General features: G+C 33.5%; 1 protein-coding gene across 2 annotated transcripts in view; it reads right to left on the reverse strand.

Moving 5' to 3' along the window:
• Nucleotides 1-881: 881 nt before the first annotated feature.
• The window catches only part of LOC119638119 (probable cyclin-dependent serine/threonine-protein kinase DDB_G0292550), a 143,625-nt gene continuing 122,347 nt past the window's right edge, over nucleotides 882-22,159 (reverse strand). Inside the window, exons 3-4 of one of the 2 annotated variants that reach the window (XM_038034749.1) lie at nucleotides 8,328-10,045; nucleotides 882-1,191 (exon numbers count right to left, since the gene is read on the reverse strand). In XM_038034749.1, coding sequence (XP_037890677.1) covers nucleotides 1,113-1,191; nucleotides 8,328-10,045 — 1,797 coding nt within the window. In that variant the 3' untranslated portion in view covers nucleotides 882-1,112. Of the gene's footprint in view, nucleotides 1,192-7,293; nucleotides 7,458-8,327; nucleotides 10,046-22,159 lie in introns of those variants that run through there. The other variant, XM_038034750.1, reaches the window with a different exon arrangement.

Genomic DNA, 22,159 nt, shown 5'->3' on the forward strand with positions numbered 1-22,159 from the left:
TTTGGATCATGTCCGATGATGATTTGCGTTGATTCTCCATATGCGCGTTGTCAAGAAATACAAGTCTTGCATGAAAATAATGTGCAATTATTGGTGTATTTTTATTATTTAAACGAATGAATGGTTCTACTGGGCGAATTGGTGCAGGATATCTTGAAGCCGGCCTCTCTCAACTACATAATGTTTTTACTTGTTGCAAAATAAAATATTCAGCCGCAGCCTTATGTAGTGTTCTTCCTTGTTTCTTTAAGCACTTGCAGACGTATCAGTTAGTCTTTCGATAAGACACGTCTTTATTAAATATATTTATTTAGCAAACTAACCAAACAGCTTAACGATCAGACTTATATGTCAGAGTTCCCCAAGTGAATAAAGCAATGTCACCTACAAGTACTCAGTGTTGGGATTTTATTCTTCTTTACAGTTTAAGCAGAGTTTTACTTACTTTCTTTGGAAAGAGACAGATTTACGAAAAGTTCTATAAGTTTGAACATTTTTCATATTTCTTTTTTCATTTTTTGCAAAATAATTTTCTTTTTATTCAGTCTTTTTTTTTTAATGTTTACATGAAAGTAAATTAATTATATAAAATGATGTAAAGCAAATTCTAAAGATGGGAAAAATATGAACTCATGTATATATTCATACATATATATACATATATGCATAAATATATATATGTATATATATATATAGAAAACAATTTAGTGAAATTATTTTTATAATTAAATATAAAAAAACCACTAAGTGTTTAGGAACAATGTATTATGGCTTGATTGCTTCGAATTAGTTTTGCGCTTAATATTAACAAAAAAAAAAAAAAGATAAAAATAAATAAATAGAGAAAGAAAAAGTCTACAAAAAAAAATAAAAAAAATTGTTCAGATTCTTTGAAATTATTTAAGCCTTAATTACTTACAAATACATAACTATCTCTCTAAAGATTTATAATACAGAAATAATAAGAATTTTTATTATGCCTTCTCTATCTATCTATATTTATTAAATTTAAAAATATATTCAAGTTTTTGTTGTTTTTTCGATTTTCATTTAAGAAAAGGTACTCGTAGCAAAAACGAAAACGGAAAACTAAAGCGTAACTTAATGAATTTTTAAGAAGGTTCCATTCCGTATAAGCTCCATGCAATAATCCACAGTAGAGCAGTTAATTCCCATAGACTCAATGGTAGGCTAAAACATATATAAGCGTTAAGTTTTCGAATTAGAATAATTTTGAATTTGATCAAAGATAACGAAAAGTTTGCCAAAAACATTAAAAAAAAAAAAAAAAAAAAAATACTTCAATCAACCCAAACCTTAAATCTTAACCATAGATTATAACCTATGACCATAGTATCTTTTCATAAATTTATATATTTACATATATCTGTAAAGATGTTAAATTTGTCCCAAGCCTGACATGCTAAAACTAATGCAAGCATCATGCAGTTGGAATACTTTTACTATAAAAAAATTAAAGCATATTTTAAAAATAGAAAAACAAAAAAAAAAATAAACTTTTTCTGGAGTAAAAAAAAAAATTTTTTTTTAAAATAATTTTTACTCAAAATGGATAAATGATTATTCGCATGATAAAGTCACTGTGTTCCGTCATTGAAGTATTTTCTTTTTCATTTGAAGCGTTGATTTGATTATTGCAAAGCTTTGACGGCTTACATTGATCAAAGAAAATTCTATTGCAGTAGTAAATACAGTAAAATAGTCCGTTGAACTGATCGCGGCCTCATATACTGGAATCATGTAGAAAAAAGTGACTTATATCACACAGTTAGATTAATCGTGGAAGGTCCTGCTGCACATAATAAATAGTACGCAGACGAGTGACAGCCTCACATATCCAAGCTACGTTGGGAAAAGCGTTGTACATTTACAATTTCTTTGTTTGTTTTTTATGAATCCCTTCTCTCGATCCTTCATAAGGGTCCTTTGCGCCACGGCTGGACTCGAGAGACGAATCATGCCCACTATGTGCAACGTTTTCTTTCGATCTGCTGAAGTTTTCAACGTCAACGCAAAAAAAATTTATCCCGATTACTTACAAGAATCCGCTTTGGATGACTGTGCCAGAATTGGATATGAAACAGCGCTTTGGAATACTTTTTAATCGTTCGTAAGTGAAATATTTTTATGATACTTGGATGCTGGAGGCCAGTTGAGACCCACTGTTCCTGGTATTGGTGTCGACAGGAGTCCTCTCTATTAGGAGTTCGTACAACGCTAGTGACATATCTAATGATGATAATAAACACCCTAAACATGTCTGTCTTTTTGTAATTGATAATAAAAACTTCCCTTATAAAGGATTGGTTAAATGCGGGCTGTAAATGGTTTGCCGTGAAAACAAGCCTGAAATAGTAAAGTTGATACACTGAGATGAAACTAATTGTTAATATACAAGTGACATACACTACGAGAATCCTACTAATCGTAATAGGAAAATAAGCCTCTAAGAAGCCTTCCTCTACCTCGCCTCTTTAAGCAGATTTCTTTATCAGCTACGGAGAACTTTTAATGGCATTATAAAGCACAAGACTCGGACGTGCAATTTCATACAAAACAACTGAGCCACTAGCCTGGCGCTATGGCAACATTTTTTAACTATAAAATAATATTATTGAGGTTAGTTTTAAAAATTGAAGAAATGCTCGCCCAGAAGTTTCACTAATTCACTGTTGAAAAGGTAAAAATTCTATATAGTGGGCGAGGGCCGCACACTACTCTATTTGAATTAAGGTAGCGACTTTATATGGGAAAAGTGACACGAATACGAATCATGTGCAATAGGTTTTGTCCTTGGGCTAAAACACTTCTTTGCATCGAATTTCATCAAAATATGTCAAAAATTGTGGCTTGACAAGGCGGACAAACGGACAAAACAAGCTTAAATAGATTTACCAAGCAATAGTTCGTTATATGTCAACTTCTTTTAAATATTGCACACATCCAGACCAACCTAGTCCAACCATGTATCACAATTGATACAGTGTTTAGGGCAGGGATTCGGGATTAAAAAGAAATTTCGGGTAAAAATTTTATTCAAAAATATATTTAACAAGAATTTCCAAGAAAATAGAATCGATTTCTTTATTTTCGATGAATTTCGTTTATTGAAAATAAAAGCAGCGGCTTTCAAATATTTGTTGTTGTTAAATTTTATTTAATTTACATTTTTCTGTTTTTTTTTTTTCAGTTTATTATTATTATTGTTATTGTTATACTACTTACTGAGAGGCAGCGAGGTTTATGCTTAGAAACTAAATTGTTTTATTTTCTTTAATTTTTTTTTTTTTTTTTGATTTATTTTTAAATGTGTTTTTTATTGTTTTTGTTTTAATTGGTTTTAATAAGTAAAAAATTAAATAGATTTTAAGTTTTTCATTATTTATTCCACAATATTTACAATGAATTTTTTTTTCTTGTTTATGGCATACAGTAGTTCATCATTATCATGTTTCCATCACACATTTTTTTATGAAATGGATATTATTTTTTATTGTTTTCACACAAATACTTTGCAATTATTATTTTTGTATTGTATGTTTGCATGTGCGAGCATAAGTGCATGATTTCAATAAAATTTGTGTTTAATAAATAAATATGTGTTTGTGTTGATAGTTTTGGCAAATTTTGGAGAATGGATTTAAGTAATAAATAAAAAAAAAAAAAAACAAATGAACAAATAAATAAACACAAAATACAACTTCACTAAAATAATTAAAAAAAAAAAAAATCGTAGACTTTTATTCTAGGATAATAAAAAATGTCGAATAGTTCGATAATGTAGTTAAAAAGGATTTGAGTATTTTTGAAAAAATATAACAATCTTGCTCTGCTGAAGACTTTAGGAGCTCAGAAATCTCCAATAATAACTTGCAAGGATTGCTCTTTTAACACCCTACACCACAAGGGTGTGTTCCAGAAGGAATCAAGGTGGACCCACCGTTCGTTGTAACGTATTTGAAATCATCTTCTCAATCCATCTAAGATTGTCTGTCCGTTTGTCCGTCTTGCTTTTTTGTGTTCAACCACTCATAGGTTGCAAATTTTTGAGATATTTTGATGATGGTCAGTGGATCCATATAATAATTGGTAGGGCGTATTACTTACTAAGCCAAGTTTCCTTAAATGCCTTTGAGCCAATTTTCATTTTCAAATAAACATAAACACAAACTCGGGTGATGCTAGTGTAGTTGAGCAGTTGACTCTTTCCCAATATAAGCAAGTTCAGGCATGTATACCCCAACCGTCGACTCATTCAAGCTCAGAATAAGATTGCTAGTGCGGCAGTTGAATACCTTTTAAAGGTAAAATGTCTAAAAACGTTTGATTGATCAATATTAAGGTTATGTTGGAACTTTGCGTAGTCGCCAAAGGCAAAACAAAGCTACTTTTTGACCTTCCGTGTTGCAGTCGGATTCTTTCACGTTAACGGACCCAATTAATTTATAACATATGCCTACTTTATTGAATCTCTGCGTAAATTTTTTGCAAAAATTGATTTCCTGGTACTTGAAATTTTCGACTTTTATGTCAGATACGATGAAAAAGAAATTCCGCTTATACCAACTGGAACAGGGATTTTTTCGCGCGTCATGTGCAGCTCTTTTGAGGCCGGTAAGAGTGTAGTTATGATTTGAAATATTAAAGACTTAGAGAGAGAACTATTACGTTTGAATTTCGCCGACCAAAGTATTACATAAGCTTGCACAGGTCAAAAGTTTCAGAAAACATTTTCTAAAACTTAACTTTTAGTGCTGTTTTCGTTTCTTTAGTATAACTCAAGATATGGCCCCTATGCGCGTCGTAAGGTGAAAGTCAAAAAAAGGTCAGAAAGGAGTGAATAGACAGCGAGGTAGTCATAGTGTAGTAGGTGTATATGCCCAATCGGTAAATATTATGCCTTCAACGACTGCACCCTCCCTGATAGGTACGACCACAGTAAGGACTACCGTACTGATAATCAAAACCGCGAACACTGACTTGTTCGTCGCTTGAGCGATTTTCGATAAACAAATATATCTAAACTAAAGATGAGAAAGTCCCAAATCGACATAGAAATCAGGATGCCCTTGCCAGAATAAGCTCGTTTTCTAAAATGTTGAAGCTTCCGTCAAAGGCTAAACACTATCTATCAGATCAAGTCGATCATCAACACTTTCACAATAGCGTTTAACATAGCCCTTTTTCCAAAAATGCACATCTAAATAAACCGGTGTATGGAAATATGGATTTTAGTTATCAACTATGACCTATCGCCTAATTATATAAAAACACAAAATTTGAAAAGTTTGCAGTGGACGATACGCGATACAAATGCTGCGATATATGATTCGTCTGGGCAAACGCTCAGCCTTTGAATATTGTGCACACATTTATATGGATATAGCTAATCATAGATTTAAAAAAATGTGCCTTAAGTCAATTGTGCCCTAAATTTTTTTTTTTTGAAAAAATTCAAACCAAATGAACCGCATACAGGACTAAAATTTACTGTTATAAAATTTAGGCTGAAATTTGATTTTTGAATTTTGATTTTTAAAAGGGACATATTATATTGATCAAAAAGTAACGATAAAGTACGAATTGCGTCCACCGTAAATTCTATGGAAAATTTTCTTTCTTTTGCTTTGCTTTAAAGGGAACGCAGATTTTTTGAAAGGGTTATCAAGGACACTGCTTTATTGAACATGGCGGAATTATTGGAGGTCTTAAAAAGGACTTTAAATAACAATAGAGGTTTTAGGAAGAGCGATAAAGTATTGGCAATGTTCTAAGCTACAGAAATTAAAAAAAAAGGAAAATAAAGTTAAATGAATTCATTCGATGAAGGGCCCTGGAATTTGATTAATTATTGTCAGATGGATTTTGGTTTCAGTGGCTTTTGCACCGTAATTACAGGATTTTATAAAAACTTCCAACTAAGCCGTTGCAGACCTGCGGGTAACTTTGCTCCTTCATTTTCTCTCTACCTCGCTCTCTCTGTCTTTCTTTCTCTTTCTTACACTGTAAGTGTTTCTGATCTCCCATACTTAAAAACTTAAATTCTTTTTCTGCTAAAGGTAAAGCGATAGTCAACTCAACCCATCTCAAAAATATATCCGAACAGCAATTCCATCAGCATTTTGCAGGATAAAAAATTCGTTCGCTCAAGTGTACAGATTTAATTTGGAACTAATTTAAAAACAGTGGACATTCACAAATAAATATTCTTGAGAAAGTAGAAAAAATTCTCGTTATATTTTGATCAAACGGCGTTATATATAGGAAAACTTCTAATGTTACGAATAAAAAAAAATTCCAAAGCTGCATCCCACAGATACTAATTAATTGGATCAATATATATATAGCCCCAGATATGATAAGGTAATCTGAGCGGAGGATAATAGGTGCGGCACATTTAGATAACTTTACATACGATAGTAATGTTCCAAACGTAAAAATCCAATCAGAGATGACTGATAATCTTGAGCAGAGATATGGTAAGTATTACACTTTTACTTGAAATGTATGAAACGAAGATTTCCGACTATAAACGATAAGTAGACGATATAATAATGTAATGATATATAGGGTTTTAAAGAAAGGGAAAGTAAATGTTTTGAAGTTTATTTGAACGCGAGCGAATGCCAAATATATGAGATGATTATAGAGAAGCCATCTGGCTGCAAGGATGACTGTGTGTGATGTATGTACATATGTGTATATTTATAAATGAATTCGAATTGAATTTGTTGGTTTGTCTTGCATGTCTCTCGGTGTGTGTGTATGTGTGTTTTTTTGTTACATATTTTCTCAATAAATGCCTTTTGGTTGCAAAAAATTTACAAATATCTTGCGTTTGCTTATCATTTATTATACATACATTATATAGAAAGAATATCTTTGTCAGATTGGTTTCATAAACGTGAATTTCTTTTCGTTTTTCTTCTCTTTATCTTTTAAACATTTCAGTATCGATTGTATTATAAGCAAACGCTATTTATTATATCATTATAAGAACATAAGTTGAGATGACATTTAAATGCTTTGCAAACAACATACCTTTTGCTTAATCATATGGTAACGTTGTTAATATATAATGTGTGTTTGTTTATTTGAATGCGTGCGCGTTTTAAAATATTTTTAAATTATTTATTGCTGCTAAACTATAACAATTTTGTACAATTTCATCACCATCATCATTACCAACATCACCATAATCATCATCATCAAAATCTCAAGCTCATATCTAATCATAACTGTCGTGTATTTGTATTCATATATATAAATTAATTATAATCAAAAAAAAAAAAAAAAAAAAATTATAATAATAAGAATAATAAATATTTCTATTTCTATACAATTTTCATTTCATCATCGATAATTACAAGATATGATTGTCATTGTTATAATGCAAGGAGGATATACCAACAAATGCAGCATGACTATTTTCATTTCTTCATGATTGGTTATACATAGTAGAAATTTAAACAAAAAGTTAAGAGAAAATAAAAGAAATAAGATACAGAGAAAGAGAGATAGAAAGAAAGAGAGAAAGAGAGAGAGAGACAATGAGAGCCAATACATTCCAAAATTTTAAATAAAAAAGAAAACAATTTAGAAAAAATAAAGAATAAAATAAATAAAAACACGAAAAGGCTTCTGTCGGTTTATGCGTTGGTATGGTAAGCGTGTATGCATGTGTGTGTATATGTGCCCATGTATGGGTGTTTGTATGCGTCCTTGTAAATGAAAATTAATAAATAAATAATAAATTATACATTCATAATTAGTTGTTGTTGTTGCCACATTTATACCCTACACCGCTGATAATACAGAGGTATATTAAGTTCGTGTAGATGTATGTAACACCCAGAAGGATTTGCATAGATAGATCCATCTTTTATCATACGCAATTGATTTAATATCACTTTTTGAATCGATCCATCTGTCCGTCCGTCCGTCCGTCCATCTTGTTTTCTTCTTCTTTAACTTACAAGTCACACTATTTGAGAATATTATGATAAAGTTCACTACACCTACCACGTAATTGAAAATGATTCGGATCGGACAATTTTTTCAATCTTTTCCCATATACCGCCTGTATTTTGAAAAGCCGCTATATGAATAAGCGTAGGATGGTGTAGGGTATTCAATGGTAGGCCGTGACCCACTACAAAGTTTTTACTTGTTTATGTTACAAACCAAAATTATTGCATTAAAAAAAAAAAAAAAAAAAAAAAATATTAATAAAATGTACATAGAGAAATTATTTTTGAAATAAAATTAATAAATAATTTGAATTATATATGGCTTGGAAAACTCACAAATCTAGCTGATCGTAGTAAAGGAAATCTTCAGCGCCACCTGTGAGTGGAGTGTTTGTATCGATGTTTGTAAGTGGCAAATGACTGCTACTGCTGCTGCTCGCCGTGTATAGATCATCGTCATAACTCACTTCATCGATTTCCTCATTTACCTCGAGATCATCGTTATCAATTTCGGAATCCTCGTTGTCTGTGATTAAGTGCTCTTCCGCTGAGGTTTCTATTGACTCTTCGATAGATGAAGGGAAATGTACGTTGCGCTGTTCCCGTTCACCCCGATCGCTAGTGGTTTCAGTTTGAAAATCGAAATTATCAAACATGGTTGTGGTGGGTATTAACGAGGTAGTTTCCCAAAAGCGTGGTCTTGTAGTCGTCGTTGTCGTCGTTATAATTGTAGTGCTCCTGCTACTTGTCGTACTTGTAATTAATTTGGGGCTAGTGGATGGGGGACTAGTATTAGCGGTTGTAGTTTTCTGTGTAGTGCCTTGTTGCTGTTGTTGTTTTTTTCTATTGTTGTTGTTGCCTCTTTTTGGATTTTTTGGTCGTTTCCTGAATCCGTTCATCGGATGTAGTTTAGCTGCTTGACGACCATTTACATTAAGTTTTTTGCCTCGACGATTATTATGACCCAAATTCAAAATATCCATTGCGAAACCATTCTTATTGTTGTTCGGTCTCTTCTGATTGGAGTTGTTATTTGATTTCTTATGACCAGCCATTTTATTGCACATAGGTGGTAATATCACTTCGGCGACTTGAGCTTGTTGTTGCTGTAGCAAAAGTTCACGGCATTTTTGCTCACGTTTGGGTCCTAACGCACCCGGTGTGCTGTTCGCTTTTTTTCGTAAGGCTTGCGGTCCGCGTTGACAATTATGCTCTTCTTCATTTTCCAATGGACGACATTTTCGTTTCTTCTTCTTTTTCTTGACACCGCCAACGTGATGACTGGCTTGTGTGCTATTTGTAGCGCTATCACTAATATGGCCATAAATTTGACTATTGCTAATACTACTCTGGCTGGTACCACTATTGCTACTTCTTTCATGAATATCATCTCTATGACTATTACTATTGCTACTACTGCTACTACTACTACTGCTACTTTTGTTACTACCACTACTCCTACTATTGCTATTTATATTACTACCACTACTACTACTAGCGTTTTCTAATCTAATTTTATCATTGGCAGCAGGAACGTTGTTCAATAATTGGCCATAATTGCTAACTAAATTGCTATCTAAGCTAATATTCTTATGACTGTTGTTATTACTACTATTACTACTACTACTACTACTGCTACTGCTACTACTACTACTACTACTAGTGCTACTGCTACTATTGTTGCTATTCGAACTACTACTATTTGGATTGCACTTAGGACGTGCTTTAAAATGTTTACTATCGATCAATTCGATCAATGGTTTGCCAGTATCACAGAGTTGACGAATGCCATGTTTTATACGATTTGCTCCAAAATTTTTCGCGATTAATTGCTCAACACGCTCTTGCGGCACCGTTTCAGTTATAGCATTCGTATATGTCGCTAATTTACCTAGCGATCGGGTTGGTGGTATTTGCAGTTTGCGCGGTTCCCCGTGCCGATTTAATGCCAAATAATATTTTCGTCGCGCATTCGAATTATAAGTTGACGAATAAGTATTATAGTTGTGCAATTCCATGTTCTCATTGAAGACACAGTCGTCAGTAAAGTCTTTCTGTAACGAGAAGCTGTAGTAAGTTATTCGGTTAAATTTTTTAAGTTTTTGGTGTTAAAAAATTAAACAGTTAGTTAAAATATTCTTAAAAACTACAAAATTACTTCAGAGAATACAATATCTTTCTAATGTCTCGAACACTTATCGCCTCGATATGATAAATATCATAATGTATATATATATATATATATTCAGAGTTCATGAAAAATTCTTGCATATTATTTTATTACGATACGTATATGGGGCGGAAAATTGAAGAAGGCATCTTGGCATGGACAATCCCTAGTGAGGAAATTTACTATCTTGATATTCTCCTATATTGTTGGCAATTGCTTCCTTTAAGTCCCGATATACTCTAGAGGAATGTAAAAATGCAAGCAAATAAAAACTAAAATTTTATATTAACATTAAAAGTTAACTTTAAATTCCGAAATTATTTATCAAACTTTATACAAACGTCCTTGTCTTAGACCTTTGGCTTACACAAGTGCTAACCTCAATAACGCCAATCATCCAATAATATCCATTCGTTAGTAGTCATCCTACATTTGCATGTCATTCTACGAACTTACTGAGTAAGTTTTTATATATTTTTTATATATTTTTATTTTTATATGTTTTTCTTGGGTATTCTTGTGTTCGAAACGTCGAAAGACGCATTCAAGGGATCAGGTTTTTTTAAAGCGTGGATAAAAATACTCCTCTGGTACCTATATCTGTACCATTCACACCGCCTACATTCAGCCAACATTAGAATATAACTCGCGTGTATGGGCGGAAGCCTCCCAACTTTGCTTGAAGGCCCTTAACCGTATAGAGCGAAAGATTCTCATAGGCGACGAACAACGAAGGAGTGTGTACAGCATACCCGAAACCCTGGATCATCGTTGTAACGTGAGCTGCGTTACGCGTATTCACTGGTACATTCAGGACAATTGTTTTACAGAGATAAAAGAGATATGTCTACCAATTAAAACCTTCAGGACGACTACACGTCTTTGTCAGAGTTCTCATTCAACCGTCCTGGAGTTAACTGAACACGACACACTACCGCGACTCGTCGTACCTTTTGTCTCATGGCGAACTTTCACCAACACTATCTTCATTCTACATCCCACTTTTCCTATAATATTTCCTGATCACCACCGTTCCCCCACAACTCTGGCCATGGAGATGTAGAATGACTATTGAAAAATCCACATCTTGGCATTCTGACTGTTGGTTTATACGTTACAGAGAGTTTAGTGATCTGTCTTTGTCTTTGTTTAGGAATCCTGCGTATTTATTGAGTAAAGTGTTTAATAATGTTTAATAGTTATTCACGCCAGATTGATTCTAAATAGTTTTTTTTTGGAATGACGGCACGTGACACATAAACCACTTTTTCTTATTTAGGTAATTCTCGATCCTAAGCTAAAAGAAAAACTTGCCCACTAACATTGTTGTAATTGAAATTTCAATATCTAAAATATTTGGAAACACAGACACACACCATTTAATACATTCTGCTTTTCGCATTGAGGACAATTTTAAAGATTTTACGAAATCTTCAACATTGCGGTTGTTTTTTTTTTTTGTTTTTTTTCTTTCAATGCATATAACCAATCCATAACATCAACCATGAACCCGAATGATTAATGGTTGAATAATGACTATAATGTTTAAGGAATATCTTCTTCGCATAGACGAACTCGTTTTCGTGACGGCAAATACGCCATTACAATGTATTGGGCTGAAGCAATACATTTTATGTGATATGTTTGTTTAGGAAAATTTTTGTACCCCTTCGCCCTTTTTTCATCTGAAGCGTATAATTTTAGAAATGATTTAGCAACAATCTTGCTTAGGTATTAATTTGCTTAAATGCGTGTCTAATGTAAGTTTTATTTAGCGATTTTAAAAATAGTTTCCAAATGGTCTAATTCTGTCACTACATGTCACTACACATACAAATGCTAAAAGAAATTGAAATAAAACTTATTTCGAGAAAATGTTAATTTTTGCCAAGAGTTTGCCTTAAGGAAAACAAATCAATATTGATTTATAGGCAAAAGACAAGGTGTTGATATGAACACGGAAACGGTGAGGTAATCAGTTGAGGAAGAGAGAAGCAAAAAAGCCATCGAAAAGGATGCAAGACATATGGAGATGAAAAAAATGCAAAGATAGTGCACTTAAATCAATATTTTCCTATCAATTCCATCAACGCAGATGGAAAAACACCTAAGCAAATGAATATGATAAATATGGTAAGCGATGAAAGCCTTTCGTTGTAAGATAATCATTAAATGGTCTTTTTTTCCCTACATTCCTTTACCTAATTAGCTAAAGGTATTGTCAAATCGCGGCGACAAAAAACACTTCATGATAAGTAAAAGAAATATTTCTTTTGAACTTCCGCCAAGAAGGAAATATTTCAACGCTAAACACTTATAAGTTTACTCTAGTTTCTTTCGAAAAAGAACAAAAAAAAAAAAAAGACTAGAGCTAAAAGGTGCAGAAAAATATTTTTAATTATATATTTTATGATTTTTGTTGCCTACATTTATTATATGAGAATTTTAATCTTTTACTTATGTATATATTTTCTGTCATTAAACAATTGTGTCAATCGTAAAAATTGAAAAAAAAAAAAAAAAAAAATGAAACTAGTAAGAAAATCATATTCGATTTAGACCGAATCTTTTCAACCCATATCAGCGTGATCCAAAAAACAACAAAAAAAATATTTTACTTTTTAGATACGTTATAATATGGTGGGTGTGGCCGATTTTTCAATGCTGCAAATGATATTTTAATAATTGAACAATGCAGTGTAGGCGTGGCCAATTTTTGCCATTTTTTTATACAGTTGCTGCAGAACCGCTCATAGTATTTAAATGCAATTTGTTATGTGATTGTAAGCAAAGCAGATTTTTTTTTTTTTTTAATCTTTGAAAACAGAAGTGGCTTCAGGTTATGTTGGCACTGTGGGCTTGTGTACTTTAACCGAATCGGCATTAATTTCAATGTCCACTTGCGTGGAAGTATTTTTTCATTTTTCTGCCATATTTGGAGAAGTCAGGTTTCTTTTTGCGACCTGGGGGGGAATGCTTACCACCAGACAGACAGAATTTAATGCTAATCAAAATTGTATACACTTGAAGTTTGCTGCTACAAGTGTTACAAACGTTTTGTCAAAACGAATATGCCTTTCATCCTTCGTTGATGGATATAAAAAGCAACAAATCGCAAACACTTACGTTGACTGTACAAGATTTTAATTAAGAAGTGTCGTAATGCGCACGCAAATGCGTACGGCTTATATTAATGCGTGCATAAAACATTAGTAGACGCTTGTGTGTGTGTGTGTGTAAAATAATGCATTTGGCTTACAATTGGCCGTATGCCGAGTGGTTGATTGCCTGTTGGTTGGTTGATTTTTAATATTTCGTTTTATTTTCGTTTTGTAAACTATAGAGACGTTATTATTGTCATATTACATTTGGAATGATTGGAATGATGTTTAAATATTCAAAATTCATGTCACGTAAACAGATTTAAATCCATTTCAACTATGAATGTAATAAATATGAAAAAATCATATGAAAATCATCTTCGTCTACAGGCGAATCTTGATCAACCGTATAAGGTCTCTTGTCGCGAGAATGGAAATCTGCTTCTTTTTTATTACTAAACAAATCCGCTTTATTCTATTTTTAACTAATTTAATAATAAATTATTTTCTTTTGTCACTTCCGAATAATTGCACAGTATTATTGATAAGGTAAGATTTGTTAATAATTCGCTTTGTCTTCGGGAGCTTTAAAAGTCAAGACTAATAGGGTTTGCCATATCGACTATATTCGATCGCAACTTGAATACATTACTCGATGATAATAACAGATATGCACACTGGTTGCAGCAAGTCCAGTATCCATAATTAATGATTAGCATTGTCTAGGGGAGCTTTAAAAGTCAGGATTAATATGGTTTGCCATAACGACTATATTCGATCGCAATTTGAATACATTACTCGATCATAGGAAGAGGAATGCATACTTTGTCGACAGCTATAAGCCCGCTACTGATTGCAGCGAGTGCAGAATCTACAACTATTGTGTTTACTCGAGAAGGCAGCTATGGTTTTTACATCGTGGCCATGTGATTTTACAAAGCAAAGCGAAAGTTCATGTTTTTGAATTTCACGATTTGAGGAATGACAGCCGATAGCTGTAACCAATGAGTGGAACCTAATTTCTTTCGATTTCTTTTTTATTCTTAAAGTCCATTAAATTAATTGTATAAATCAACACACACTTTCGAACTATTTTAAGAATTTTATGTGCCAAGTTTCAATTATTAAAACATCATAATTAAAAATTTAGTGGAAGAGTCATACTGGGATAGGCGTTCGATAATGGTACCCTGTTATTGAGAAGTAAAGTTTGCAAGGGGTGAATGAATGAGCGATTGGTTGATCGAATATAGTGATTAGGTGCCGTTACGAAGAGCTCGGCTTTTTTGTCAGAATGTCTTTAGAAGAAATGGGATGAACTGGGTGCCTCGGACTTGTACACCTGATAGACAGAAGTGACATAAATGACGAACTACTTCATAGCCCAGTAGATAGAGATAAAGTCGCGTTCAATTTTTAATGTAAAAGACCATGACTGGCGTTCGACCGCAGTTATAATGTAGGCATAAAAGCTATCGAACTCAGCTGTTTGCTGTCAAAACTTACCCTTACATCTCTCTCATTCCTAATTTTTTTCCTTGATCATCATCACTGTGTTCATGCATATACAGACGAATATCGACCGAGTGAAAGGCCATCATGAAATCAGAAGCACAAGTAATGGCAGAATACCTCCAAAGTGGGATTAAGTCTCGTTTTAAATAGTGTAACCCCAAAATTTTGGATAGTCTACTGTTCACAAGCACCGCTTCGTACAGAATAATAAGCCCTAGAATGCTTGATTCTCGGTTTTCCTAATAGTCGAAATATTACCCTATTGGCAGTGGCGTTTTTTTGTCAGAACTTTTGCCACACCCAAAAGGAAGCTATAGAAACACGGTAAGACATATGTACGTTGATGTATTTATTTATTTATTGTCTATACATCTTAGAAATGAATTTACAAAACACGAATTTAAAGGCTGCCGGATAACTTACATCATATGCTTGCTTGTATTGAAAATTCTACTAAACATGAGATTGGAACCCGCGACCATCGATCTATTAGTTGCGATTCTTTGCCTATTCTGCTACTCATCCTTACGTGTATACATACATATAAAATTTTGAATCGATCTAGGTTTTTCGTCCTTCTGGCCATGTGTCATTCTGTGCGCTATTTGGTCCTCTGTCGGCCTATGTGGTGTCTGTGGTGTATAATATATTAGCCTTTTTCCAAAAACTAATCGGCTTAAAATGTGACAAAAATGTTGAAATTAACCTAAATTGATTAACGGCCGCTCCTATAGTAGAACAAAAAGTGAGAAGGCTTCGATTTTCAAAAGGAAAGAAATTGCATATTAAGTTTGTGCAGAGTTGCCAGATTTATTGGATGAAAACGAAGCTCGAACGCTCAAAAAATTTTCAAATAACTTAGCAGTTCATGAGTCAACAGTTTCTAGATGTTTACATGTAATGGGAAAGACTCAAATGAATTGACTGAAAATGCCATCTCGAACCGCTTCAATATCCCGGTTTCATAGCTTGCCAGGCAAAACAGGGAAGAGTTTTCTGCGGCGTATTGTGACCGGCCAAAAGTGATGGGTTAGCTCAGGAGAGCTATCCACATCGATACCAAGGTAGAATATTCATGGAATATTCGTGTCCATAGAGTTTTGCTTTGCGTGTGGTGGGATCAGCGAGGTGTAGCTTATGACGAGCTCCTGAAACCGTATGAAACTCTTACCGCAACGTCGATTGACGGAAATTAATGATGTATTGTTGCAAAAAAGAACGGCAATAGCGGTTAAGGGAAGCAAAGTCGTCCTCATGCATTACAACGCTCGAGCGCACGTTTCAAGAGTTGTCAAAGACACATTGTTGCAGCTCGAATGGGAAGTTCTGCCAGACCTAACGTACTCCCTAGACATAGCGTTTTTTGATTATCGCTTATGCAGCAAGGTTTGGCTAGCACGCGATTTCCAAACGCCGAAGAAGCGCGAAACCAATATTGTTCTTTCGACATGGTATCGCAATTTTGCCAAAAAGATGGGATATAGTTGGAGAAAATGATGGAAAATATTTTGAGTAATTTTTCAAATAAAAATATAATCAAAATACATGCAAGCACCTAATAATTTGTACGATCTACTTAGTGCATTTGATTGGCATGGACTTCACCTGTTTTCTGTAAAGGAAGATAATTAACCGTATTCTGGATCGATTTAAGTTTTAAAAGTTTTTAATTTAACTATTTATGCATAAGATGTAGGCTAACAATTTCCTTAATCAGTTTAATTTTTCTAATACATTAGGGAAACAAGCAGACGACCTCCTACAGTGCTGGGATAAACTCTATTTTCTTTGATACATTTCCAACTAAGATAATGAATGCCCAAAACACACCCATACATACATACATATATATATATATATATATATATATATATATATATATATATATATAAGATAAATGATGACCGCTCGCTTACCATACCCTAATTAACATTATCACTGTTATTATCCTGTCAAAGTGATACCTGTTTTGCTTTATTTTTTTTTTTTTTTTTTTTTATTCCAAAAACAGACAACAAGCGACGAAATTGTCTTAATTGTAACGCAAACACCATTAAGGAAAGAAAAAGTAATAATTTTTTTAACCCTTGTGAACGAAAAGTAATCGTTTCAAGCATTTTGTTGATAATTTGTTTTTTCATTTTTTTTTTAAATTTTTTTTTTTTTATTTTTCTCTCTCTGCCCTCACTTTCAAGCCACACAGCACGAGTTGTTTAGCTCGAAACTGATGAGGTGCTTATACCGTCGTACAATATGCTCTTTAAAGTTCCGCATAATATAAGTGATTTTTTGTTTTTACAGTTTGGCGCCTTATTGACATGACAAAGTATTTGATCGGCTTATAGCATCAGTTATCAGTTTGTTTCAATTTGTCGCATTGCCTGTAAGCCAACATTAATATTAAAGAAAATTTTCATTAAAACAAAGAAAAAAAAATGCATTTTTTTTTTGATTAACTTTTGTTTGCATCAAGACCGGAGAGCGAATTATTTATGAATTTGTTGCGTAAGAAGGGAAGTAATGTGTTTGAGAGACCGGAACAAAAGTGCACATAAGTGCATCATTATAGCATTTCATGGTCTAAATTTACCGTAACACAATTAATGCTACGGCTATCAACACCTTTTCTTTTCTGGTCGTGCGCGGGTAAGTAAAGACTCCCATGTCTTGTTTTTAATGCTTTTATGCCTTTTACAAGAGGCATAGCAAATTACCCAAATGTTTGTAAACCATCAGTGTTCCCATGAAATATTGATATCTATGTGATTATTGTTAATGGTGAATTGAATAATTTCTGTCCCTCTGTCCAAGTAAGGAAATCACGTTTAAAGTATGAAAATTCTCTCTCTGCGTGAAAGTATAAAAACATTAATAGTCCTAGTGAATGACGAAAAGATCGTAAGAGCCACGAATGTTCTTTGGACGAGTTTTGCAAGATGAGTGTCCTTATGCTAAAAACAAAAAAAAAAAATTAATGTATTCTACTACTCTCCAACTCTACCACTAACAACATTCCCTAACTGTAACTTTGGTCCTCCCATTTCGTTGGTGAGACCACACTACATGAATAGCAATTCCATAAATAATGAGATGTATTCTCGCTCTGTTAAGGATTGTCCCAGTAAGAGTCATTCTCAATTTCCTGGTTCGTGTTAGCAGCAATATTCTTCAAATTCAGCTACCGTACAACCTAGAAGTGAAAAAACGCGACTATCAAGTCAGGGCTCAATTCCATTGTTAGATTCTGCCCTGAATATTATTATTATTATTTTAGTCAGAGAATAAATTCTAAAGCTAGCATACATCTAAGTGCTTTCGGCTTTATTAAAAACTCTACCGCACTTGAGATTTGAACCCACGACCACTGAGTTGCAAGTCGAGACTCTTGCCTACTCGGCTATCCAGGCAGAGTAACATCGCAGAGATATCACAAGAACTAAGACATTTTCTCTCTTCATGACTTAAAAACTTTGTTTTATAACAAAATCTTTATTGCAAAGTTTCATTGTGACTATATGTATATGTGTATGCATGTGTGTATATATATATGTATAATGTATTTTATGCGGAGTTACAACAATTATAACAAGCAACCACAATGCCAGGGTACGGCTGTAAGTGTCAGAAAAGTAAGATCAACTTTTTTCTATTTATTAGCGCCTCTTTTTGCGGTTAGATTCGCGTAGACGATGCATAGCACTAAAAGAATATTTATTCTTAACAGTTCGGCTTAGCGGAAGCAATTCATAGTGTACGACGGAACGATCACCGAAGAAAACTGTTTGTTTCTGAGCGACTTTTGTGCGATTTTTTCGCTTTTGCATGATATTCTTTCGATTGGTCGGTTGTTTTGTGGTCGTATGTGCATTCCATTATCGATTGATAGTCCGAAATGATTTACTCAGATACATTATAAATATCGGTGAATTGACTTTTTGCGTCCTACAAAATCAAGTCCAACTAAAGCACTAATGAAGTTTATGATGTGTAATGTCTAGATATGAAGATATCTATAACAGTACAACCAATTTAGAAAATATCTGATATTTGATATATCGGCGCCATATAACTTGATCAATTACGATTGGTGCGTAGTCGTACCTATATATTGAGCATTTGATCGGAAAAGCACAATAGTTTTCCTCTTCATCACTGCTTCCTCACCGTCATCTAGCCCCAAGTAAGGGAGACAATCTTTGAAAGATTAGTCGAACACAAACAGATAAGAAAGTCATGTTCGGTGAGACCCGAATCTCGTATACCCACCACTGTGCTTGTTGCATTCTACTCTCCAAGATCTTTTATTTGTTAACCATATCGCCGTTATTGTTAAGAAAAAATTAATCCACCAGGTCGCGGTGTCTGCCATATTCAAGCAGATAGTATATCTTCATTTAACGAATGTACAGAATAGGTTTAAATATTCCGTCTTGTTTGGCTTATGATAAGTGAGCGAAAAAACAGTTTATAACTTTGTATGGGCATGGCCGATTTTTTATATGGTTGCCACGCCCTAAGTTTGTAATGGCACGTGATATCTTCACAAGCCAAACACGTCAAAACCCATAGTTATCCAAAATTGATATCAATATTTTTCAGCAATAAAACTTCAGGACGAATTCGGACGCGATCGTCCCAAACAAATTTGCTCGCTTAGCAACATCTCCAAGTTATTGGCCTTAGCCGATGTTAAACAACAATTTGATATTTCGCAATGCCATCTGAAGAGTAAAAACGACCCAGCACTCTAGTACTTTTAAATGCTATGTACATCAACAAATATCTAAAAATCTCAAGAACTGCAGGAGATATAACAATGATAAAATTTATTTTTTAGAAACTATTGTTCATGACTAGCCAATCACTTTTATTACATTTTTTGGCAGCATATGAATCACGCGTTCAACGAACAATTCGCTCTTTAAGCCTCTTCATGAAAGGCAGCGTTTTTTAGTATCGCCATAAGAACGGTGAACGCTGCCTACACCTACATCGATAAGGTGTACTCAAGCAGAACCACAGCTAGTGAAAGCGGCAACCGGTTCAACCCAGTTCAGTGCTTCTAATTTTCATCTGTCTGCAAATACTTCCCATATTTCTGCTAAGTTTAAAGTCGCTGATTTCAAGACAGTGTCAACAACCATTACACAGACGGACAGACATTTCCAGACATCAATTTAAAATTTCCCGCTGATCAAGAATATATATACTTTATAAGCTCACACACACATAGATTAATTCAGAATTTCCCGCTGATCAAGAATATATGTACTTTATGGGCTCAAAGTCACATGGACACACAGCTGAACAGACATTGCCTAATTAATTCAAACTTTCCCGCTGATCAAGAATATATATATTTTATAGGATCTCTGAAGTTGGCTTTTGGGCACACAGACACACAGACGAACAGAAATGGCTCAATCAATTCAGAATTCGACGCTAATCAAGAGTATATATTCTTTATAAGCTCAGACTCACACACACACATAGATTAATTCAAAATTTCCCGCTGACCAAGAATATGTGTACTTTATGGGCTCAAAGTCATACGGACATACAGACGGACAGATTGCTCAATCAATTCAGAATTCCACGCTGATCAAGAAGAAGAAGCTTTGAAGCTTCCTCCTGACTATTACATACATTATAAGAAAAAAAAAAAAAAACAAAATGTGTATATTCCCACTAGTCAGTAGTGGGTATAAACAGAAATCATTGCCGCTTTCGTGGTTCTTTGGCATAAAATTCTGTATAACTGAAGCTTTGCTTACTGTGCTGGTTAACACTTAAATAGAATTTCCTGCGGAGCCAAATCTAATGACAACGTTGTAATTGCATTATATAGTGAGTTACGATCTAATGCTAATAATCTCCTTTATGCTAACTCTCTTAAGATTTATTTGTATTCGTATTAGTTTCAAATTTACTCATGTGTTTTTTTTTTTTTTTTTGCTTTTCTTTTCGTTTAACTAATCATAAGAGATTTTAGGTTAAAAGGCGCTTAAGTTCATTTGCAGTGATTTTACGACTAATCTTTAACCCACAATTACAAGTCTATCAAAAGTAAATTGTTTTGTTGGTTGTGCTATTTGACAACTTCATGCTGTTAATTTGATAGCTTACTTAACTTACGCCATATTGGGCGTTCAATGGAAAAATAGGGGGATATATATATATGTATATTCAGATTTTCTTTCTCGAGACAAGAATTTTTGTGTCATGTTGTGTATGATTTATTATTATTACTTTAAAATTTATATTTAGCATAAGAATTTTTTAGCAAAAAAAAAAAAACAACAACATAAAAATGATATATAAAAGTTATTTAAAATCTTGTGGGCCAGCCAAGGCGGCAGACTTGTCGTCGTAAAAGAAATAAAGAAAGAAAAAAGAAAACATCGTTAGACGACGGGAGCGATAGTTTTATGACATTTACAACTGAAATGACGTTTATAGTAATAAAGTGGCAGCGCGCATTAGTTATGGAAACAACATTTTATATAATTTCACGCGCATACACATTGACAAGCGCAGACCCAGATGAAAAATCCTTTATTTGATTTTAGTTGACAAACAAAACTTAATCATAATATGATTATGATGATGACGAAGAACTAACAAACAAACAAACCAAGTCTAAATTTAGCAGAAAATGAAGCAATTTTTATAAGTGTTATTGGATTTGTTGTTATTGTTGTTTTTTTTATCTTTTTCGCAAATCACCATGACGCCACAATGACACAAGACGACTCCTCTTTGGTCTTGCACGGTTTGTTGCCGTTTTCGCTTTTTTTTTTTTTGTTTTTTTTGTTTCTCTTTTGAAAAGTTCAACAAAATATTTTAATTGGCCGACAACGAAATTGGTTCAGTGTTGTTAATTGCTTGTGATTTGTGAAAAGAAATGAAAGCAGTGAACTTGAGAATTCGCATTAGTACTTATTCACACATGCGTACATACTTATATACACATTTACTGGATGTTATATAGGAACAGAAAATTCTTTAGATAATTCTATGATAATGTCTGGGAACGCATCAAGTTTTTCTTTTTTTCTTTCAGTTTTCCACATATGTTGGTATGTGCTTTAAACGATATATTGATATATGGAAGCAGTAAATTAAAGCGTTTAAACTATTTGATAGAAGCCAAGTGATGCGTCTCAAAACTATGAATTTATTTATTTATTTAATTTCCATAATTACAAAATTCCGCTACACCGTAGACTCCGCCGAATTGCGCGATTTGAGGACTTCATCTAATTACAATGCGAGTAAAAAAGCTCTAAAAGAATAGACAATTAATACAAACGTAAAAGCAAATAACCAATGCGTCTACCAGTTACTCATCAAACTCCGTATCAGAATCCCAACAAGAGGCT

Source organism: Glossina fuscipes, unplaced genomic scaffold (assembly GCF_014805625.2).
Source record: "Glossina fuscipes isolate IAEA_lab_2018 unplaced genomic scaffold, Yale_Gfus_2 73, whole genome shotgun sequence".
Classification (NCBI taxonomy): Eukaryota; Metazoa; Arthropoda; class Insecta; order Diptera; family Glossinidae; genus Glossina; species Glossina fuscipes.